This window comes from Arvicola amphibius, chromosome 1 (genome assembly GCF_903992535.2).
Source record: "Arvicola amphibius chromosome 1, mArvAmp1.2, whole genome shotgun sequence".
Lineage (NCBI taxonomy): Eukaryota > Metazoa > Chordata > Mammalia > Rodentia > Cricetidae > Arvicola > Arvicola amphibius.
The window spans coordinates 159148407-159172872 of NC_052047.1; the positions used below are offsets into that span (position 1 = coordinate 159148407).

A 24466-nucleotide genomic window follows, 5' to 3' on the forward strand; every position below is an offset into this window, starting at 1 on the left:
ATATGCTGACCACTTCTCACTGTGGCACCAAGCTATTCTTAACTTCAAAATAGCTAGGCAACCACCTCCTGAGTTAGAAGGTACAATTATGCCTGTTAGTCTCCAAAATTCCCTGACTGTCAGACAAGGTGGAAATGGGCCTGCATTTTTCCTCCTCCACACCTTCCACAATATCAAGAAGCAGGGCATAGGATACAGTGGCAAATGCGCCCTCTGTAGGATCCAGCCATGACAGGGTCAGCAGAGACCACCCAGGCACCACCATCCAAGGGGAAAGTGCATATGAAGGAGCAGAACACATTCCATTTTGAGAGAGAACTCCATTTTAGACAAGGCTTAACTAAGGAGGGTAAATGCAGCCCCAGTAAAGTCATTAATATTTCCAAGAGACTGTGCCTGCCCTGGTCAAAATGACCCCACCAAGGTGTCCAAACAACATCTGCTTGCTTCAAACGTCCGTGTGGGTATCTGATTAACCGTTGTTTTGAAATTCTTGTCTGCTGATATTCACTGTTTTAAAATTCCCCTATACTCCAATCAGCAAATTCAAAGGTTGTATACCTGTACCCTATCCCAAAATACCAAGGCTCGTACTACCCTACATCTGGCCTAGCCGATAGACTTTATAGAAAAGTAGGTTTGGTTTTATAAACTGCTAGGAGCCTTTGGAATTGGCTGCCCCATTTTGGGTTTTTTGGGTTTTTGGTTTTTTTGTTTTTTTAAAGATAGGGGTTCTCTGTAGCTTTGGAGCCTGTCCTGGAACTAGCTCTTGTAGATCAGGCTGGCCTCAAACTCAAAGAGATCTGCCTGCCTCTGCCTCCCGAGTGCTGGGAATCAGCTGCCCCATTTTGTATTGTCATCTGCGCTGGGTGAGAGAACTTGCCCTTCACATCCTAGTAGTTAATATGGTCAGCATGTTAGAGATTAGCCATTTGGATGGGTGTGTAGTACTGTCTCCTTTCCATTTATTTATTTGTTTGTTTTTGGGACAAGGTCTCCCCATGTATAAACCATTCTTTAGATTGATTTTAAATGGTTCATTGACAGTAGACTATTTTTCCCTTTACTACGTCCTGTTCTGCCCACATCCTGTGATCCCATGAGACCACCAGGAGTCCAGGTTCGCATGCAAAAGCAAAGAGCCGGGTGGTCGTGGCGCACGCCTTTAATCCCAGCACTGGGGAGGCAGAGGCAGGCGGATCTCTGGGTTCGAGCCCAGCCTGGTCTACAAGAGCTAGTTCAGGACAGGCTCTAGAAACTACAGGGAAACCCTGTCTCGAAAAACCAAAAAAAAAAAAAAAAAAAAAAAAAAAAAAAAAGCAAAGAGCCTTTATTGAAAGCTTAAACTTGGGCTCTCTGTCCATTCGACACAGCAGTTGGATCAGGGAGAGCATGGAGCTCAGCTACAACAGGGTTTCGCTGCACGCTTTCAATCCCAGCGAAACGTTCCCAGAGTTACAAACAAGTAAGGGAAAAGAAGCGTCTGCCAAGACTGGAGAATTTTATACAAAATTGTGGAGGAAAATAGAACAACTGAAACTCTTTTGTGAGCAACGATCTCACCTTAGCCCAGTCTAAAAAACGGTGAAAAGGAGACAATTAGAGGCTGGACCATGGGTGAGGGCAGGGCCACAACAGCAAGAACAGGACCGCAATCGCAGGGGCTGGACCAGGCACGAAGGGGGCGGGGGAGGGAGCCGCGACTGGGGCGGGGCCACAGTGTTTGCTGGGCGGGGCCTTAGTCACGGGCTGGACCGTGGTCGACGGGGTCGCAGCCACAACGGCGCGGGGCGGGGCGGGGCGGGGCGAGAACTCTGGGCGGGGCCGCAACGGCAGAGGCGGGGCTATCGCGGGACTGCTACGGAAGCCGAGCAGGTCCGTCGCCGCTGTCGCAGTTCCGGCGGAGCGTCCGCTGAGTTCTGGCGGCGGAGGCAGATCTGCCGGCAGGTACCGGTAGTGGTGGGTGTCCCGCTCCGCCAGCCCAGCTTCTGCAGGATCCCCGGCTGGCCCGGGCCCAGGCACCGCACTCACGGCGGCTGCGCCGCAGCCGCGGAGCGAGCAGCAGCCCGCGTCCCCCGAGGTTGGCGTCATGAGGAGCCTGCCGTTCTTCTGCCGCGGCCAGGTGGTGCATGGCTTCGGCCGCGGCTCCAAGCAGCTGGGCATCCCCACAGGTGAGCGCGTCGTGGGGCCGTGGGGCCGTGAAGCCATGGGTCGTGGGGCAGGGGACCCGGGTAGCCGTGCTCCGCTAACGCCGAGCTGCGGAGCCCAGTCCGGGAAGGTACTGCAGGTTGATTGGCCGGACTCTCAAACTGTTGAAAGTTCTGTTCTTCAGATGTTACTGTGTAGTGATCAATGACAACACGGGTAGTTCTGTGAGAGCCAACGTTTATTTGGTCTGACTACGTAAGTTTTAATAGTTAAGACTTAACTGCCCGTCCTTAAAGATGATATCCGGACTGCTTCTTGACCCATTGAATCAATCTTTCAGTTTGAGGTTTGGGTTTCTGTATTTTGAAAATAATAATCTTATTATGAGTCACTACTTAGCCTACTAGGAGCGTTACGAGGAAAGCGCTGGGACTTTGTTTTAATTCTAACAGAAACGGTCTCGCTCCGTTTCCCAGCTGCCACCTACTCCTGAGCTCGGGAGATCTCTTATGGCCTCCTGAGTGACTAGAGATAAGGGCAATCTCCGATGAACCTCCCCGTTTATGTTTCTTTGCACTTGTACACTTCCGTCTGGCTTTTCTGAGATTTTCATACGCTTGCCTTGTGCCTCATTCCTAACCTTGCGCCCGAAGAGGGGAATCCAAGCCAGAATATATAAGGTTGGATTGGAAGTCTTAGAAAAGATCCTGGAAGTCGGAGTGTAACGATTCAGGCTAACCATTTAATGTGATTTTAATCAGTATTTAATATGAAACTTGTTATACTGAGTATCTGTTTACTTCTATTTAGCCAATTTTCCGGAACAAGTAGTAGACAGTCTTCCGGCTGATATATCCACTGGCATTTATTATGGTTGGGCCAGTGTCGGGAGTGGAGCCGTCCATAAAATGGTGGTGAGCATAGGATGGAACCCATACTACAAGAATGTGAAAAAGTCCATGGTAAGAGGCACATTTTTCTCTACTAAATGCACACAGAACTCCTCAGCATACTTAAAGGGTTTCAGAGGCAAAAGCATCAGGCGTGGTAGTGTACTTCTCAAATCAGGAGTTCAGGAATAGCCTGGGTGACCTGATGTGGTGTCATGATGTGGGAGGGTCTTCTGTTTTAATAAAGAAACTGCCTTGGCCAGCCCTTAGGTGGGTGGAGTAGACAGAACAGGAAGAAGGAAGTGAGGTAGATGGCTCAGTCAGATGCCACGCCTCTCCTAAGTTAGTCAGACCGCTGTGCCTCTCCTCAGAGAGATGCCAGATGCAATGAAGCTCCTGCCCAAGGTGGACGTACGCTAGAATCTTTCCCGGTAAGATACCACTCGTGTTACATAGATTATTAGATATGGGTTAAAGCAAGAGATGTGAGAATTAGTTAATAAGAGGCTGAAACTAATGAGCCAGGCAGTGTTTAAAAGAATACAATTTGTGTGTTGTTATTTCGGGGTATAAGCTAGCCGGTGGCCGGGAGCTGGGCAGGATGAAAAGCAGGCCTGCCTGCAGCTCCTCACTACAGTGTCACACACCTTTAATCCCAGCACTTGGGAGGTGGAGGTAAGCGGATCTCTGAGTTCAGGGCAGACTGATCTACAAAGTGAATTCCAGGGATGTCAAGACTACTTGGAGAAACCCTGTCTCAAAACAAAGCAAAAGCCGGGCGGTGGTGGCGCATGCCTTTAATCCCAGCACTCGGGAGGCAGAGGCAGGCAAATCTCTGAGTTCGAGGCCAGCCTGGTCTACAAGAGCTAGTTCCAGGACAGACTCTAGAAAGTACAGGGAAACCCTGTCTCGAAAAAACCACAAAAAAAAAAAACCAACAAAAAACAACAGCAAAACAAAAAGAATAGCCTGGACTGCATGCTTCCCTATATTACGTCATTCCTGCCGTACCCCCAAGCATTTATTTACTTTATTTGAATGGAAAATTTTTTTCTCCGTGTTTGTTCTGTGCTTCCCTTTGAATAAAGTCTCCCGATCAGGGGTATATAGTTGGATCAGGTTTTTGTAACTGTTTTCTACTAACCTCTCTGCTTTTTGGTTGACGAATGTAATCCATTTAAATTAAATATTTTATTTTTAATTGTGTGTCTGTGTCTGTGTGGATGTGCACATGGGCTCAGGTGCCCATGGAGGCCAGAAAAGGAAGTTGGATCCTCTGGAACTGGGGTTGACTTTATGAGCTGTCGAGTGTGGGTGCTGGGACCCAAACTCAGGTCTTCACATGCTCTCTTCACTGCTGAGCTGTGACCCCAGCCCTCCATTTAAAATTGAAAGTAACTGCTATGACCACACTATTGGAAATTTCTGTAGTAGTCCTAACACTTAGATGGTGATGCAGGAGGATGACAGATATAGTCTGGATTGTATTGTGAGACCCTACTCCCCAAAAGAGTAATTGCTGGCAAGGAAGGGTTTCCATCATATTGCTTTTTGCTTTCAGTGTGTCCTTTAAGTGGGCATTCCTGTCTCCCTCAATGTTGCCTGTTTGATTAGTCATTTCCCTTTTGGGCACAGGAAAACTAGAAAACCCGTCTCTACTTCAGCCTTTCTAGTGCCGGATGACAGATGTGGGCTACCAGGTGCTGAAACAATGCTTTTGTAATTGCTCATGCACTTATATTTATCAGAAACAAAAATGAGATATTATTGTTTTTTGAGACAGGGTCTTGCTGTGTAACTCTGCCTGGCCTGGAGCTCACAGAGATCCATCCTCCTGCCTCTGCCTCTGCCACTGTCACTCCTGTGCTGGAATAAGGCATGCGCCATCATGCCCAGCTCTTTTGTTTAAGACAGGGTCTTCCTATTTAGCCCAGATTGATCTGGAACTCACCGGATAGCCCAGGACCCCCAAATACTCATGCCTCTAAGTGTTGAGATTATAACGTGGGTCACCAAACAGGCTCAAAAGGGAGGCGCTTCACAAAGCATTTCATAAAATCGGTCTTTGCCATAGTTACTGTTTCGTTCAGAGTTTACTCACTTAATTGCCTTTAGACTACTTACTGAGGGTGGCTCAGCTTCATTCCTGGTCTCTGTTGGTTTTAAAACATTGCTGGGACTCATATCCAGGGCCATAGCATACTAGGCCAGCATTTTGCTTAGCTACCCTTCTAGCCCCTCTCTAAAATCACCTTGAGGATATAGTCTTGTTTTCCCCTGCCCTGTTTTTTTCCCACAGCTTGAATCCTTACTGGTTTTGAGTTAATCTTTTGTAGATACAAGTGAAGAAGCAGTGGAAGAATTATTTTGAGACTTTGCCTTTCTGTGTAACCCCGGGTGACCTTGGCCTCACAAGCCATCCTCTGCCTTAGGCCTCTGAGTGCCAAGGTGCCAGGCCTGTGTCAGCACGCTGAATTTTTAACTCTGAGGAGTAATAAGAGAAGTGTGTCCCAGAAAACCACAGAGCTGATTGCTGACATAGATCAGGGGTCTCAACCTTCCTGGTACTGAGACCCTTTAGTACAGCCCCCCATCTTGTGCTGACCCCAACCATAGCATTATTTTCATTGCTACTTTGTAGCTGTAATTTTTCTGCTCTTATGCATTGTCATGGAAATATTTTTGGAGATAGAGGATTCTCAAGGGGTCTCAGCCCGCAGGTTGAGACCTGTTGTAAAGGATAGCAATGAGCTTGAACTCCCTACGGGCTTTGGGCTGTGCTGATATTCAGTAGGGTGAAATTGCTGGAGAGGTAAGGGAAGAGGTGATTAGAGAACAAACAGTTGCTTTTCTGTGGGGAGGGGAAGGAAAAGGAAAGAGAGGCCATCGCATTTCCTTTATCAGCTTCTCAGATAACAGGAATAATGTTTGTTATCAAACCATTTCTGGACCACCTAGAATTCTGATAGGAGAAACTCAGTGTGTCAGGATGCCGATGCAGTTCAGGATGGGATTATTTTACTGTTATTTGCCTTAACAGCCTTGCTTGAAAGTTTTTTGCCCTAATAAATAGTATTGTCCTATTAATTTTAGTATAGCCCAGGTCATCATTTTCATGTGTAGCTAGTGTTTTTAACAGTCTAACTGGGGATCAAACTCGGGCCGTCTAGATTGGTGCCAGCTCCCTTTACCTGCTAAGCCATCACAACATTTGCAACACCTGTTTTTGAGAACGATTCTCCATAGCTTAGTGTGATCTGACTCAGTGATGTTACTTCAGCCCGGAGTGCTGGGTTACAGGACCTATTGCCTGTCTTTGAGCCCTTACCATGATGTCTGTATGATATATATACACACAAACACACACACACACACACACACACACACACACACACACTCCTCTTCCCTGCTGAGCCTGAGACCCTGCCCACGTCTAACAGAACTGTATCCTTGTGCCCCACCCCCTTTTTTGTTTGATTTGAGATGGCTTCACTAAGTAGCCCAGGCAGGCAAAACCCTCCTGTCAGCCTCCCCATGAAGCTGGAATTACAGGCCTATACCACCGGCTTACTTGTTAGTGTAAATTCTCCAGTTCTCTTTTCATGATTTTCTTGGATCCTTTTGATTTTTACCATATCAACTGTTAGAATAGCTTGCTAGTTTTCCTGTAGCTCTCAGTTTGTAAGAGTCTTTTTGAAAAGTGGATATGAGAGAGAATGTGCCCCAAGCACTTCCCTCTAACTTGCGAAGATGGGGAAGAACTGGGCAGTAGCTGGGGCTCCTCCACTGCTCCTCAGTTAACTATCTCAGGCTCTGAGCAGCCTGGAGACACAGGCTTGCAATCTCAGTCCCCAAGAGGCAGAACCTGGAGGAGCTCACAGCCACCGGGGCTGCAGCCAAGACTGTCTGGAAGACCCAGTGGAGTACTTACCCAGTGAGTGACAGACTATGGGTTTGATTCTTAGCAGGGAAAGGGAAGAGAGGACCATGCCTGGAGAAAAAGAGGATGAACTTTAGATTTTTTATTTGTTTGTTTGTTTTGAGACAAGGTTTTTTTTGTGTAATAGCCTAGCTGTCCTGGAACTAGCTGTTGTAGACCAGGCTGGTCTCGAACTCACGGAGATCCTCGTGCCTCTGCCTCCCAAATGTTGGGATTAAAGGCATGCGCCACCACTGCCCAGCTAGGTTTTTGTTTTTTAAAACTGGTTTTTCTCTGGGTAGAGGTTTCACACGCCTTTAATACCAGCACTCAGGCAACTGAGGCAGGGGGATTTCTGAGTTTGTAGCGTGAGTTCCCAGACAGCCAAGGTTATACAGAGAAACTGTGTCTTGAAAAACCAAAACCAGACAAAAATGGAAGTGTGTTTTCTTCCCCCTTTTTTGAGTCTAAGTCATATTTCAAGTGTATTTGGGTTGGTTATCTTACTATGTACATGTGTGGTGTCAGAGGAGGGCAGAAGAGGGTATTGGATCTCCTGGAAATGGAGTTACAGTTACCAGCCATCCTCTGGGTCCTCTGGAAGAACAGCTCCTGCGTTTAGCTGGTCATTGAGCTATCGCTACAGCGCTCCTCCCCACCCCTCCACACACTATGGTAATCTTTTCAACACTTTGTTTGTAGGAAACCCACATCATACACACCTTCAAAGAGGACTTCTATGGCGAAATTCTCAATGTGGCCATTGTTGGCTACCTCAGACCAGAAAAGAACTTTGATTCTTTAGGTAAGAATTTATATTAATCTTCGTTACTATTACAGCTGTTACTATGGTGGTCATGATAGGACATATATTTGAGCATTTAATGCATGCTAGGCACTATTTTATTTTTTGGATTTTCGAGACAGGGTTTCTCTGTAGCTTTGGATCCTGTCCTGGAACTAGCTCTTGTAGCCCAGGCTGGCCTCGAACTCACAGAGATCCACCTGCCTCTGACTCCCAAGTGCTGTGATTAAAGGTGTGCGCCACTACCGCCCAGTTTAGGCACTATTTTAACTATCATATACAAGTTAATCCCTTTGTCACCTACAGTAGCCATGTGAGGTGTTGGTGTGCCTATCTCAATGATAAGGAAATTGATCACAGAGATTAAGTAGTTTGCCTTCGTCCATTTTCTGTTGGTCTGACTGAGTACAGGTGTTTATTTCGTGCATAGTTGGTGGAAGTTGGAGTCAGGAGTGATGTGATCATGTGGGCAGTACCTGGTGAGGTCCTTCTTGGTGCCTCAGTGGGGGGACATCGCTGTGCTTTGCCAGGGCTGTGGCGCTAGGGTGACTAGCCTGTGCGTTTGGGGGAGGGGCTGAGCAAGAGGAATAAAATGTATTTATTAGCAGCTTATATTTTTTTCTTTTTTTTTTCTCCAGAGTCACTTATTTCAGCAATTCAAGGTGATATTGAAGAAGCAAAAAAACAACTGGATTTACCAGAACATTTGAAACTCAAAGATGATAATTTCTTCCAAGTTTCTAAAAGCAAAGTTATGAATGGCCACTGATGAAAAGTGCCTTATCTAGCCCCTCGCTGTCGGGTCTCATTGCTTGTGATACAGTCTCACCTTGGTCATATTTTAAATCGAGCCTTTCCCTGTAGCTGTCAAGTGGTCTTCAGCTATGAACTCCATCATGTTTATAGTACTAAAAGATTCATTCAGAAATCAAGACTTTTTAAATGTCATATATTATGCTAGTGTCATGTAGTGGAAATGAAGTCTGTATGAGTGGGTGGAAAAGCAAGTCTCTGTGGGAAATGAAGCCTGGTTCCAGTTCTCATAACCATGTGCGTGGGCGCTGCCAAGCAGGGGCTTTTCCCAGGAAATGTGCCACACGGAGCTTACCCCGGGAGGAGAATCTATAGAGGGTATTTTTGTTATTTTGTGTATTAATATATTTTTGCAGAACTACAAACTTGTGAGCTTTGAGTCACTGGTTTTCCATAAGGTCACTTCCTTTAGTGTCCCGGTGTCTGTGTACAGAGCCACTTCAGCTTGAAGTGGTTGCATGTGTCCCCGTATCAGGGCGATTGCTTCTCTGCACACATTTTTTTTATTTCTCTCTCCCTTTGAGACAGGCTTCCATCCTGTAGCTCTGGCTGGCTTCAGACGATTCGTCGTGGTCTGCCTCTCTTTGCACTGGGATTAAAGGAATCCACCACCACCAAGCTTGGTTATCACACTTTCCTGAAAGGACACAAAATATTTGTTTTCTCCTTAGGGAAACCAATAAAGGACATATTATATGTCACACATATGAAGTGTGGTCCTATTGTTTTCAATGGGAGTCTGTAGCTCTGTATGAACAGCTACTTAAATATAATTTAATGGTCATCTAAATAGTCCTTGTAGTTTCAGAAGTGGAGAAAGTTTTAGCGGAATAATATTTCTCAGTTTCCCCCTTACTTTGACTTTTGTTGGCTTGAGTTACTAAAGTTGAAATTAGATTACTGATCGTGTTGTGCCTGTCAGCATATTGAATCATTGTTTGCTGTGTGGCAATAGATTTGTTGTTGGGGAGGCCCTGCCTGGTGGGAGGGTCCATGTTAAAATATGAAGGCAGTTTTAACAATACACAGACGCACACATGTGGTGCACGCATGTGTGTAAAAGTGGGGTGTGGTGAGGGAGGGAACGCGGCCTTATGGATGCTACACAAGTGCTCCTGTCACTGAGCCACATCCCTAGCCCTGAAAGTAGGATCTCTGATGTTGGAAACTCCATACTTAAAAGACGCCTTAATTTTCAGTGGGTTTACGAAAACAAAGTTAAAAACAAACACGGAAAGTACAAGAGTAGATTTGTGAGTTTTTTTTTTTAAAGTAAGAATAGCTCGCTGCTATGTTTGATTAAGTGTATGCAAGTACATTGCTAATGTCATCTCACATTTTGTTACAGCCATTGCTTTGGAATTATGTGGTTGAGAGATTAGTGAATTATCTGTACTTGCGTATTGTTGATGTATTATAAGAAATTATAGTACCACTTTGATTAGTCTGAGTGTTTTCAGGCCTTGGAATAAATTTTGACTATGTGTTAATTTTCCTGTGGTGCATGTATGACTAAGCCTTGCCTCCAAGCACACTCCCTGCCCCCAGCCCCTTTCGCTTTCCCAGGCTACCCCCCACCCCCCATTCCTATCCTTTATTATTATTATTATTTTCTAAGCCACAGTTTCTGAATCCCTGGATGGGCTGGAATGCGCAGATTCACCTGCCTCTGCCTTCTGAGTGCTGGGGTCAAAAGTGTGAATCAAGCCTGGCCAAGATTCCCACCCCCCCCAGCACACACACATACACACACACTAATGATTTTTACACCTGAGTAGTTTACTCCCTTGTGTAATTCTCAGACAGTCCTGTACGCATGGCTTGTGCCACCAGTCACACACTGATACGGGGCATTCTTCCATCTTTGCTATATATAAGGACATTTCAGCACTCCTGAACTCTTCTGGGATGAATTAGTAGCTTGCATTTAGGGCACTTATGTGACAGGGTTGTGTAAGGACCAGTAGCTTAGACCTTAAGACAGCTTTGCTTCCTTGATGAAATTTCTATTGTTTTCCTTGTGCTTGGTACAGATGTGAGATGGGTGGAAGAATCAGCTTCACCTTTAGAGACTGAGCTGTGACACAGAGCAGTGCTTCCAAAGGAGATGCCGTCCATCATAAGGATGAGTCAAACACTGGGGAGCGAGCTTTCCATAGATGGCAGGTGGTTTGAGAACTTGAAATGACTAGTGCATATAGAGAAATTATGGTGGCTTAGCCACGCTACATGAAAGTCGGGGAAGCCAGGAATGGTAGCATGCTCCTGGAGCTCTAGCCCTCGGGGGCTGAAACCAGGTCACTTCAGTACGGAAGTGTGAGTATAGTAAGACCCTCTCTTAGAAGGGGGCGTGGGTGGGTCAGTGTATAGTGCAGTGGGAGGGGCTGTACTTGGCATGTGATGCCCTGGCTTCAGCCCCCAGCACCAGATCCAACACAATAACAAAGTTAATTGTGTATTTGGAAAGTGTTCAGAAAGTTGGGAAACAAGATGAACTTTTTTTTTTGTTTTTGTTTTTGTTTTTGTTTTTCGAGACAGGGTTTCCCTGTAGTTTCTAGAGCCTGTCCTGGAGCTAGCTCTTGTAGACCAGGCTGGCCTCGAACTCAGAGATCCGCCTGCCTCTGCCTCCCGAGTGCTGGGATTAAAGGCGTGCGCCACCACCGCCCGGCCAACAAGATGAACTTTTGAGTTGGCTTTTTGTTCTTTGTTTTGCTTTTGTTTTCGTTACAGGATTTTACTGTGTATAGTCCAGGCCCACTTGGGATTCGCTGAGGTCATTAAGCCTCAGCCTTCCAAGTGCTGGGATTATGTGCGCTCTACCGCGCCTGGCCTCAGCAGCAAATACTCTGTTGTGCTACAGATCAAACCTCAAGATGCATGCAAGGCCAGCGGTCTGCCAACTGAGTTACATCCCCAGACTCCTGAACCCTTAATCTCACTACTTATTTGTGGTGAGAACATTTAACATATTTTAGGATGAGTTCTAATTTGAGGTGGGGGTTCTCTTGCAGCCCCAGAACTCTCAGATCCATGTGCTTCTGCCTCCTAAGTGCTAGGATTGAAGTTGTGTGCCACCATACCCAGCTTTGGTTGGTTGGCTTGTGTCCTATTTTATTTTGTGTACACCTGTATGTGTGTATGTTGTGGGTGGGCAGGTGTGTGTACCACAGTAGGTAGGTGAGGGTCAGGGGGCGAGCATATGAGTTCATTCTCTTCCACTAAGTGGGTCCTTGGACTGAATTCTCATTGTCAAGCTTGGCAGCACATACCTTTATCCACTTGACCATTTTATTGGCACGGATTCTAACTTTTTAGGGACAGGGTCTTGTTATGTTGCTCAGACTGGCCTTGAGCTTAAAATCCTACCTAAAACTCCCAGGTGCTGGGTTTGCAGGCTTGTGCCACTGTGGCTGAAGCAAGAACATTTGACCTGGTTTTGATCAGTCAACCCGCTTCTTCCTCTGGAGGTTCATGTTCTCCAATCTCACACAAGCAGCTTCACTTTATTCATTTTTATTTTATGTGTATGAGTGTTTGCCTGCATCTGTGTCTGCATACCACATGTGTGCAGTACCCAAGGAGGCCAGAAGAGGGTGTCATATGTCCTGGGACCATGTGAATACTGGAAAATGAACCCAGGTCCTTTGGAAGAACAACCGATACTCTTAACTGCCGAGCCATCTCTTCAGCTCCCCACCCCCTAGTAATTTCACTTTTTACAGTGTATTCAAAAGCTGCATTTAATGTTTTGGGATATAAAGATTGGAAGTCACTTTCGGGCATGAGGTGTGGGTTCTGTACAGAGCCAGGTACACCAGTTTCTATTTGGGAATTTCGGTCCTTTTAGACTGCTGTGAGTTTCCCATGATTTTCTGGGGCTGAGCAGGGAGTCATTTTACTTTAAGGTTTGAAAGCATTTCATAGTAAAGGTTGCTTGCCCATGAAGTCTTTGTGTCAGGTGAAGGGTGTGTGTGTGAGTGAGAGAGATATCTAGTTCCTTAAGTCAACAGAACCTGCTATTAATGTTCCGAGAGTCCCAGCATATTTCAGAGTTGAACTTTTCCCATATATATATATATATATATATATATATATATATATATGTATATACATATATATACGTATATATACATATACATATATATACATACATATATATATATATATATATATATATATATATATATATATATATATACCTCTTAGAGAATGGAGGGCAGAGACTGGGGTTGAAGTCTAAAACAACCTACAAAAAAAGCCCAGTACTTCATCTACTGACCAGTGTTGGTTTGAGTTTTTAGAGAAAGTCTCCATTGACTAGAACTTGTGATCCTGTATGAGTGTTGAAAGTGTCTGAAACATGGGTGTTTGTGTGTTCCCATGTCAGAATATACTGAATAATTAAAAAGTTTAAAAAGTATTATATCAATTTAGCCAATTCTGTCTTGTTTTCCACTGATATGGCCATTGGCAGTCACTTGTTCTTTTGTTCCAGCCTCACTTGCTGAGATCACAAATTTTACATGGATGTGCATGTGCGCATGGCAGAGGGGATGGGGAGGAAGAGAGAAAAGGAGGCAAAGGCACAGGGCTGATAGAGTTGCAAGCTGGAGTCTGGAGTTGTCTGCCCGGTGGTATCTCCATGAGCCAGGTAGTCCGATGATAAACCACGCTGGCAAGTCGTCATAGTTCAGGTGTGCTTTTCATGGGGTCCAGGTAAGACCCTTCATTAGTCTTGTTTGTAATCCATTCTCAGGCTTTTCTGATCGGGCTTTAGTGTGTTCCCATGTGCCCACTTGTTCCCAGCCCAGTCTACTTTGGTAAGTTTTTAAGTTTCACTTGTTTTTCTTTTTCTTTTTTGTTTGTTTTGTTTTTGTTTTTCGAGACAGGATTTCTCTGTAGCTTTGGAGCCTGTCCTGGAACTAGCTCTTGTAGACCAGGCTGGCCTCGAACTCACAGAGATCTGCCTGCCTCTGCCTCCTGAGTGCTGGGATTAAAGGCGTGCGCCACCACCGCCCTGCAAGTTTCACTTGTTGGTCCGGGTCGCATAATGAGACTGAAACCCCTCCTTCCCCTCCCTGCTTTCCACATCTGAAACAGTGCAGTTAGAGATGACAAGGAGGCCAGGCAATGGGCTTTGTTCATCCCTCCAGCAACTGTGTCTGCCTAGGCTGGGATTGGGACGTGAGGTTTGCATGTAGTTCTGTTTAAATCCATCACAGAGAACAGTGCACAAAGGCAGAGGTAACCTTTCCATTTTCAGTGTATGGTGGGAGGGGTTGGGGAGGCAGGTGCGTGCTTCTTAGGGATGGGACAGATGTGGCTAAAAGACAGATCCTCAGAGACCTCGTTCAAAAATGGCTGCCTCTAATGAGGAAGTTGCGGAGAAGAGGGGCAGAGGAAAGGATTCCAGAATCCCGGGGTCTGAAAAACCTCTTGGGAGTCTGTTAAAGGGGGCACTGCACACTAGGGATCTTACAACTGAATTGCTTTAAAAGCAAAAATCTACAGAGAATTCACTTTCTTTAGAGACTTCAGAGTCCTTAGCCAGGTAGGTTTGGCCTTTTCCTCAAACCCAGGGCTTTTCAAACCATGTAATCCGAAATCAGATTAGTGTGTTGTAACTTTGGAGATGACATGGTATGGAATAATATAACATGGACACACGTTGTCTGCTTATATTCTTTCTTCAGGCTTTAAGTTTGGTCTGAAAGTCCCTGTTTTCATTTGTTCTTGTGATTGCTGGTGGAGGGATTAGCCACCTCCCATACAGAGTTTAGGAATGGTGGAGCCAGGTGAATTCTCTGCAAACCCGAGCAAGTTACTCTTCTGTGACTTAGTGTCATGGTCACAGAGCAAGACAACAGTGATCCTTACCTCATAGTTAGTAGGGCAGTTGAGGAGCAAATGAGCTGACTCATGCAGATGCATGCAGTGGCACCTGGAAAGCATTGTGTACTCAATAAATGCCGGTAATTTTGGTAGGGGTGGTATGTCTCCAGATGGCACAAGACGTGAGGCATTAAAGGGATGGTCTTCTCTAGATTCTCTATAGGGAACCTATTTTGTTGGAAGTCACAATGACTTCAGTGAGCAAACACTTTGCAGATTTATGGAGCAGCTATTGCTTGTGGCACTCTATGAACTGGGGGAGGGTGTTATCAAGGGAAATGAGTTAACTCTCTAACTTTGAAGAACATGTGTTTTTCCAGAGAAATTCCAATGTCTCTTACTTTATCTCCATCACACCCTGGGATCCCTCACATGTATTAGAGTAGATTGGAGACAATGTTGACTGCATATCTATGGGAGGAATCAGGAACTCCACCTCTGTCCCGTGCAGCCAATAAGAAAATACCAGGCACATTCTTTCCAGTCCATTGAGGACAGGACAACAGCACAGGAGACAAGAGAATGTCAGAGGCTTCCAAAAGCCCACGTTTGAGACATCCCCTGGTGTTCCATACTCTTGACTGAGTAGCTCCCAGTGAAAGACCCTAATTTCTAGGGTTCAGGGTCCCCCAGACTCAATAAGCCACGCCAGTGGATGCAAACAGCAAGAGGTTCTTTAATGTCAAAGGCACCAACAGGGAACTCAATACTCCAATGAGACTGAGCCCCCTAGGCATTTTTCCAGCAAGCATTTATAGGGTCCCAAGGTTACTATAGCAACAGCAATATCATTGGTCAAATCAAATTAACATATGGGGGGGGGTTGATATCAAGGTGAAAACAAGTTCAACAGAATAAAAACAAGTCTAACAGGACAAAAACAAGTCTAACAGGATGGAAACAAGCCTAACAGGATGGAAACAAGTCCATTTCCTTTTGGTAGAAATGGTCCACAGCACTCACTGATAAGGCTATTGTACAGTAAATTGTCAGTATTCTCTGGTTCAGCATATCTTATAACTGTATATATTGTGCAGTTACCAAGTTGTCAGAACCTTAAGAACAAAAACAAGTCTAAATTAAGCCAGTTTTCAGCCAGTTTCTGCCTCCTGAACTTTGATACACAAAGGACTGGGTATTTTTCTCAAGATTGCTCCTGCTGCCCACAGATATCCTGTTTTGCCCCCTAGGCAGGTGCAGCTGGTCTCAAGGCTGCTTATGCTACTCATAGGTATCCGGTTTTTTCCTAGGTAATCACACAAAAAAATCTTAAGATGGAGACTAGGGTTGGGGTCTTTCACCAGGAAATGCTGGAGAAATGGCTCCAAATGACAGAGAAAAGTCTTATAGATTGTTTCTCCCAATTATGGTGTTCAGATAGGGGCTATGGTGGTTTGAATAGGAATGGCCCTCATAAGCTCATGTGTTTGAGTGCTTGGCCATAGGGAGTGGCACTATTAGGAGGTGTGGCCTTGTTAGAGGAAGTGAGTCACTGTGGAAGTGGGCTTTGAGGTCTCAAATGCTCAAGCTATGCCCAGTGTGGAATAAACTCTTCCTTCTCCAGCACCAAGTTTGTCTGCATGCTGCCATGCTTCTCACCATGACAGTAATGGACTAAACCTCTGAAACTGTAAACCAGCCCCAATTAAATGCTTTCCTTTATAAAAGTTGCTATGATCATGGGATCTCTTCACAACAATAGAAACCCTGATGAAGACAGGGTCTCATTTAGCCCATGTTGACCTCAAACTTGTTATACACTGAGGATGAACTTGGACTCTGATTCTTCTGCCCTCACCTTCTGAGTGCTGGAATTACAGATGTGTCTTCCATACAGGGTTCATGTGGTACAATGATTTGGACTCAGGGCTTTGGGATGCTTTCCTATCTGGGATCTCTTCTCTTTGCTGCTTAGAACTCTGTTGGAAAGAAGGAAAAGAAAAGCAGATGTGTGTGTGTGTGTGTGTGTGTGTGTGTGTTTCTTTCGACTCATTCATGTGGACTCCACTTTCATCCCAACGATCCTAGTCCCTAGCTTTGTAAACAGAGCTCTGATGTCACAATCCTGGGGAGATCAGGCTGGGTGAGTGTGCCCTGCCCTTCAAAACACACAGAATGTCCAAGTAGTTACACGTGAAATTAACCATTTGATGGGCAAGAGAAAAGGGGAGAGGGAGGAAGGAGGAGAGAGAATGGTTGAGAGCACGAGCAAGCTTCCTAAAAGTCATGAACTTCCCTTAAAACTGACAGCAGCAAAAGCTTACAGTTGTGCCTAATCCAAGTTTATGCAGCACAAGCACAGCCACCACTCACAGTGTCTCAGGAGACTCGGTCAGTGTCATGTGGGGCTAAGGTGAAATAAAGACATCCTGGTATGGAAGATCAGTGTGGTTTTCTTCACTTGGTGTGTGCACATGTGTGTGTGCGTGTGTGCGTGTGGTGTGTGTGTGTGTGTGTGTGTGTGTGATGCACTTGAGCCACTGTGCACATGTGGAGATGAGAGGCCACCCAGGAGGGTTGGTTTGGTCTCCTACTGTGAGGGCCAAGGAGCTTGAACTAAGGTTATACGCAAATTGCAAGAGGCCAGTCTGTTTAAAACCACCAGGAGTCTACCAATAGGGCAGAAATGGCTTCTTGGGCACGCAAGTATTTTTTTTCTTTAAAAAAAATTTTATTATTTATTATTTATTTATTTATTTATATTTATTTATTTATTTAATGTGTGTTGGTATTTCTGCTTGCATGTATATCTGAGTGAAGTTGTTGGAACTCCTGCAGTTTCAGTTACAGTACTCTTAACTGTTGAGCCATCTCTCCAGTCCCCCAAAAGTCTTTTAAAATGTTCATTAAAAGTGAAGAGTGGGCTGATGGTGTAGATCATGTCTTCATGATCTATGATCTTCATGCTTGCCCATCATGCAGGAAGTCCTGGGCTCGATCCCCAACATCACATAAACAGGTGTGGTGCACACTCCCAACCAAGGAGGTGGAAGCTGAAGGATCAGAATTTCAAAGTCATCCTGGGCTGCAAAGCAGGTTTGAGGCCAGCCTGGGCTGTATAAGATTCTGCCATTAATTAATTAATTCTTTAATTAATTTTAATTAAATTAATAATTAATTAATTAATTAAATATGAAAATCAAGCCAGATATACTGGTGCATACCTATAATCCTAGTACTTGAGAAGCTGAGTGTAGTGAGGAGGTGTGCAGGCCTGCTTTGCGTCCTGCCCGGTTCCCACCCTGCTAGCTTTACACCCGAAATAACAACACACGAACTGTATTCGTTTAAACACTGCCTGGCCCATTAGTTTCAGCCTCTTATCAGCTAATTCTCACATGTTGATTAACCCATATTTAGTAATCTGTGTAGCACCACGAGGGGTGGCTTACTGGGAAGATTCTAGCCTACATCCATCTCGGAGAGGAGAGTCATGGAGACTGCTTGAGGCGGTTGCCTCAGCTGAGGCAGAAGGATCTGGAGGTCAAGGCCAGCCTGGGCTTGTATCAAAACATAAAAGGCAAGATGTCGCGGTACACACCTTTAGGCAGGCATATCTCTGTAAGTTTGAGGCCAGCCTGGGCTATACAGAGCCTGTCTCAAGCAAATAAGATCAATGAAAAGTAAGATACAGATATCCAGTTTTCAGCTGGACAAAGAAATCATCCAGGTTTATGCTGCAAAGGGAGCCACAAAAGCAATAAAGGGTGGATGGAGAAAAGTTCCAGTCCCTGGCTAGGAAGAGAGAGGTTCTCAAGCATCAGCACAAAGCTCCTACGTGATCCTGCTGAGCCAAGGCAGCTATATCAAACTCCAGCTGCAGACATTATCAAGGATTCAGCATGCAATTGCATTCTGATTCCGTCGAATTTGATGTGTGTCTTTGTTCCAAGAACAGATCGATGCTAACAGCACCATTAAAGCAATCCTTATGAGCTTGCTGGCCTGAGCCCTGGACTCTAGAACCCAGGCCCAGAGCAACCTTTCGACAACTCTGCAATACATTTTAGCTCCTGGGTTTCATTGGCTTCCACCCAGCTGTCCGACCCAGTCCACAGCCTTAACCTGCTCTGTTCACACAGCTCCCATTTCCGTCTCAAGGCTAAAGTCCAGGCGGTTACTACTTCTTGTAAGGTGCTGGCTGACTGGACTCAAAGAGTGGAATGCCACACGATGCGACATTGTCCTTGTTGGGGCACAGAAAACACCCCAAAAACTGTGGCACATATTGAGTGATGTCAGACTTCACAGCCTCAAAACTTTCTGTATTCCTGTTTCTCAGCCTTTTCTCCCCTGAAGCACATCATAGAAACTAGACCCTCTTTTCCAGCAAGCTTAAAACTCAAGTTAGTACTCTAACCATCCTCTCTGCCTTTCTGTCTAGGAGACGGTTGTAAAGAGGTTTTCTGTGCTGGGGTGGGGAAGCCCATAGTATTTCCATCACTGGGGATGCTGAGGTAAGAGGATTTTGAGATCTAGGCAAAAACAGGAGAGAAGAAGTTCTCCAACTGGTCAGTTTCTAATAGGTGTGGTATTTTACACACACACACACACACACACACACACACACACACACACACACACATCTCTGCCTCCACTGTTCTTTGCTTAGAACTCCTACCAACACAAGTCATAAAAACTTAGATTTCTTCTTCTGGTAGGGTCTATATAAACTCTTCCCCTCCTTTCTGCACTAGAGATGACCGTAACTCACCACTGGTTCTTGTCATATAGGTTGGACATAAGACCCTTCTCATCCTGGAGGGCTACTGCCCCCATCACAGTGGGAGGGATTCTGAGTAGAGATTCAGGAATGCCAAGGCATTCCCCATCCAGTCTATTCGAATTGGATCACACCATTTTTGTCCAGTTACATTAATTTTTTTACTTTTTATTGATTCTTTGCAGATTTCACATCATGCATTCCGATCCCTCTTATCTCCCTGTCCCCCCACATCCTCCCTCTGACCTTGCAACTCCCCCCCAAACAAAACCAAATTTAAAAGAACCCAAACCAAACAAAGCAAAGAGAAAAAACAAAGCAAAACCAAAAACAGCAGCAACAACAAAACAAAAAGAAGAAGGTCATAGAAGCTGCCGTACGGCCCATGAGGCACAGTTTAGCCTTTAGTCTGTTCATCTTTACTGGCAAGTGTTCTTTGCCATGAACTGGTCTGGGCTAGAGGCCTCTGACTTCTGCAACACCACGGATAATGGACTCTCACTGGGGCTCCTCTTGGATATCCTGTTGTCCTATCTCATGGAGATCCTGCTGTTTTGGATCTGTAGGTTCGTCCCCTTCACATGCTCCAAAAGTTCATAGATTCAGTGGCTGCTGGGGTGGCCCTCCTCACAGCCCTGTTTCTGGGCCTGGGCGGTAGCTGGGTTGGTCAGCTTGCTAGCTTTCCCTCATTGTAACTACCCTGGCGAGCTCTCCAGCACTGTTTCGGTTAGCTGACCCAGTGCATCCTACAGCAAGGAGCGGGACCAGTTTTCCTGCTCTAGAGCCCCCAGATCCTGACCCCCCTCACACAGGTTGCCTGTCTACTGCTTTGCTCAGGCGAGGTGCAGCACCCCCTTACCCCCCGTCCCCCATCCAGGTTGTTGTAGGAGGCATACAGTGGGGTGGGGTCAGCTCTCCTGCCCTCAGGGCTGGCTCACCTGTGACCCTAACAACAGGGTCAGCTCTATGTGCTGCCCAAGTAAGGTTCAGAGCCTGTTCTCCTGTGTGTTGTCACTGGTATAGGGCAGGGCTAGTTCTCTCACTCTTGTGACCATGGGGCCAGCAGTCTCTCCTGCCACACATAGCCAGGAATGGAGGAGGAGGAGGGAGGGCATCCTTCCCTCAGCTTGTAGACAGGGCAGGGGGATGGGGTCAGCTCTTCTGCTCTCACACCTTCAGGGGCAGCTCACCCGTGTCCCTGATGACAGAGTCAGCTCTAGTGTGCTTCTCAGGTGAGGTGCATGCCTGTGCTGAGGAGTAGGGCTCTCCCCTGAGGGGTGGGGTCAGCTCACCTGCTGCAATAGCCAGAGAGGGGCAGGACCAGCCATCTCAGGGCCAGTGAAGGGTGGGGCCAGCTCAGGACATGTGTGGAGGTGTTTTGTTTGCATGTATGTCTGTGTATCATTTGCATGCGGTGCGTATGGAGGACAGAAGGGAGTGTCAGATCCTTCAGAACTAGACTTACAGATGGCTGGGTACTGGGAATGGAACACCTAGTGTGCTTTCATCTCTAGCCCCCTGACTTTCTGTAATTTTGTTGATTTTTCTGACTGTTTGGATTATTATTTGCTTTTTACGTCCACCTTTATTAGTATCAGAGGCTTGTGACTTTACATGATTGATTGCTTCCTACCGGTTTTGCTCATCCTCTCCTCTCAGAAAATTTATTCTTCCTGTAATTTCATGATTAAGACTGTCTCTCTTTCTCCTCTGCGTATTGTGTATGTGTGCACATGTGCACATATGTGTGTGAATAATTGTTACCTGTGGACTGATGCATGCCCATGTGCATGCCAGAAATTAACCTCAAGTGTTATTCCTTAGGAACTATACACCTTGATTTTGATTACGAGCACCAACTGCTCTTTCAGAGGACCCAGGTTCAATTCCCAGCACGGTGGTTCACAACTGTCTGTAACTCCAGTTCCAGGGGATCTGACATCCTCTCCTGGCATTTTTGGACGCTGCATTCACATGGGGCACGGGCAAAACAACCATATACAGAAAGTAAAAGTAAGTCAATCCTTTTTTTAAAAAGTGGGGTGTGGTGAGATCCACAGATTTCCCTAGTGTCAGCCAGGCTCTTGCTAGTAGTGTATTTGTTGAACTCCTGTCTCCTTCACTAAGTCTTTTGATCACTGCAGCTAAGAACGCATTTTGTTTTCTTCTGGCTTGGGAGCAGATCGCTGCTGAGGGTTCTGAAAGAGGGGTGTCTTATTACTCGATCTGCTAGGAAATTGAGTAGAAAAAGACTTCTGGTTTGGTTACTTGAAACCATTCATTATTTGCTTTTTGTAGGGTGAAGAAAAGGCTTTGTTGCAAGAAGCTGAGTGTGTCTTTGTTTCCAGATCTTAAGTTTATCTGGAAAATTAAATCTCCTTTTCCCTCTCCCGTGTAATCTGACTCCACAAATCCTGGAAAAACAGTAAGCTCACCGTTGGGGAGAGCACTGATCAGCAAAAGCAGTCATTAAGATGATGTGATGGCAATGGGTGAACAGCAAACCAGGATCATTGTGCAAGCTCCCCTTCTGCTGGGAGGGTGACAGTTCAGTGTCCCCCTCACAGCTGACAAGGAAAGCAGCTCAGAAAGTTGCTCGAGACTCACAGTAGGAAGTACTAAGCCACAAACTCATGAATCCGGGCTCTCCCTGTATATTACCCACCAAGCTTTCCCAAAGAGAAAGAATGCTGTGGTTGAACGGAGTACGATAAGATGATCGGAATGGAGGCAGTTTGTCAAGCCAGCACCCGACCAGTATCTATGGACACTGTGGAACTTAATTACTTGTGTGTGTGTGTGCGCGCGCGCACGCGCGTGCACGCACATACGGGAAGGTATTGCTTTTTATGCCTGGCTGCATCCAGTGAGTAGTCTTGGACCTGGTCACCACATTTCATACATACAAACATTGTTCTGAGCCAGGGGACGCATGGGTCACAAAGGAAAAATAGGGAACATGGATGTTCAAAGGTTAGAAAAATTGATTACAATATCTTTTTTTCTAGATTGGTTAATTGTGAGCAAGCTGATTACACGGTCCATAGTTCTAATAGACCTCAAAGCACAGTGTTAAGTTGGGTTCAGGTTGGGTGAGTTTGATTTGTAAAGACCAACTTTAAGCAGCATTTCTCAGCACATGGTCCCCATAATGTACACCTGTAATCCCAGCACAGGCGAAACAGAGGCAGGATGCTTCGGAGTTTGGGGCTAGTGTGGATCACATAGCTAGGGAAAGGGCAGAAGAGAGGGAGAGGAAAGTCTAAAGGGCTCAACTGTGAAAAAAATTCCATGCACAGCCACTGGTGGCCTCGTTTCTCTTCTGTTGTGATCTAATATCCTGAGGGAATCGACTTGAGGGACAGAGGGTTTGTTTCTGCTTACTTTCCCCAGAGGATAAGTCCATAAGATAGAGGGGACATGGTGGCAGAAGCTTCCAAGCCAGTCACATTGCATTGGCAGTGTGGAAACCGAGAAAGAACAGGAAGTGGGACCAAGTATAGAGCTTCAAAGTCCACTCCCAATGACACACTTCCTCCAGCAAGGCTCCCACCCCGCTAGGTTCTATCACCTTCTTAAATCCACCACCAGTTAGCGAACCTTCTGAATGCTGGAATTTGTAGGCGTATGGCTCCACACCCAGACAAAACTTAACGGCCTTTTCTTCTTTGTAGTATTGGGGACTGGATGCAGGGCTCCTGCATGCCGGTAAGCTCTATACCGTAGGAGGTATTTCCCAGCCCCTACTACTTGGTCATTTTTCTATAAAGGACTTAGCATCTGAGGGCTTACAGGTCTATGGAGGTCTTTACGTCAATTTCCAGAGAACAGAAAGGATGACTGTGAGACTGTCCATATCACTGCAGGTAGTAGTAAAACCCACAGCTGTGCTATATTGAGGTCCTATTACCTGTGCTGCTGACCACCGTGGTGCATGCCTGTAATCCCAGCACTTACAGGTGAAGGCAGGAAGATCAGGAGTTCAAGGCCAGCCTCAGCTACTTGACACACAGTCTCAAACAACACCAATCAACTAAACAAACAAAAAGAAAAGGAATTATTACTTGGAGACCAGGATGGATGTGTGGAGGTATGGAGGGTGTCTATTGTGTGTGGTGGGGGCGTGGTTAGCATGGTAACAAGAGGACACTCTTGTGAGAATACAGGCAAAGCTTTAACTGAAGCCTCAGCTTCTGAGTAGAGAAGAGTCAGCACCGACCAGAGAACCAGCTACTCTGAGACTGCTCTCACTGACTTGCACCTGACGCCCGCCATCTTGCAGACTCCAGCTCTAGCTGTTGTAGTTGCCACAGGACCTGAAGGAACCACCAGCCCTCTTAAAATCGGGGCATTGAAAGGCCCTTTCCTGTGTCGTGATGCTGGCCAAGATGAGGGGTGATCTGAGAGGCCACTGACAGACTTTTTCTCAGGCATACTGGGAAGCAAAATAGTTTAGCGTTACCTTGACCTGATTCCTGCACTCCCACCAAGCCAGCTTTTCCCAGAATGCTAGTCAGCACAGGAAAAAGCCTGCTAGGCCGATGCTTATGTAGTCTGCTGGGAGCAGGAAGGGGTATTGAGGAGTGGGCGGTAGCCACCTGGGGTCTGCAGGCCTCATCTTTGTTCAGCCCCATTCTGTATAACTTAACAGGAGTCCACCCCGCCCCCCTCTAACCCCCACCCCACCGTGCCCCGAATCTGGTCAGAGCCTCTCACCGGCTGAGATGTAAGAACTCCAGCACAGTTCCCATTAGCCAACATAGACAATATTCCTTTCAGTGTAGATACATACTTCAGTTTAAAAGAGCAAAGAACCAGGCTGAAGGCCTGAAGGGAGATGATCTTGGGTGGGGCCTCAGGCAGGCACCTCCTGAGCATCTCCAACCACGTGTTCAGTGAAAATACCCTTCATTTTTTTCATCCTCGTGTTCCAATACTGGCAGGTGCCCTCAGAAAGCCACTGTCTTCTATAGGTTCTCAGCGACTCTAACCGTCCCACGCACTCTCTCCGAGAGACAGCGGAGTGACTCAGAGAAGCCCACCCTTTCTGAGCACCTCTCTTCTCCCTTAACCCCTCTGTTGAATCTACATAGTTAAGTGACCTTTATAACATTCACTTATTTGTGTGGGGCCTGACTGCCATGGAGACAACCAGATACTTTCTGTCTGCGAGGTCCTTTCCACGGAAGGGATTTATCTTTATACTGTAAATATGATGAAAAACCCATGGTGGGGGAGATCATAGGCTCTAAGGAGAGATCTTATTGTTTTTTGTT

At 46.0% G+C, this 24466-nt stretch overlaps 1 protein-coding gene across 1 annotated transcript; it reads left to right on the forward strand.

The window, feature by feature from the left end:
* Positions 1 to 1872: 1872 nt before the first annotated feature.
* On the forward strand, positions 1873 to 10065 carry Rfk (riboflavin kinase). The gene is made up of 4 exons (XM_038332081.1): positions 1873 to 2171; positions 2959 to 3110; positions 7660 to 7762; positions 8401 to 10065. The coding sequence occupies exons 1-4, from the start codon at positions 2090 to 2092 to the stop codon at positions 8529 to 8531; spliced, it is 468 nt and encodes a 155-aa protein (XP_038188009.1). The 5' UTR covers positions 1873 to 2089; the 3' UTR covers positions 8532 to 10065.
* Positions 10066 to 24466: the final 14401 nt, after the last annotated feature.

Bases quoted from the DNA above. Each gene is read 5' to 3' on its own strand.
- Rfk (XM_038332081.1), top strand. From the start codon at position 2,090: ATGAGGAGCCTGCCGTTCTTCTGCCGCGGCCAGGTGGTGCATGGCTTC. The intron at 3,111-7,659 runs GTAAGAGGCACA...CTTTGTTTGTAG, and splicing joins AGAATGTGAAAAAGTCCATG to GAAACCCACATCATACACAC. The intron at 7,763-8,400 runs GTAAGAATTTAT...TTTTTTCTCCAG, and splicing joins AAAGAACTTTGATTCTTTAG to AGTCACTTATTTCAGCAATT.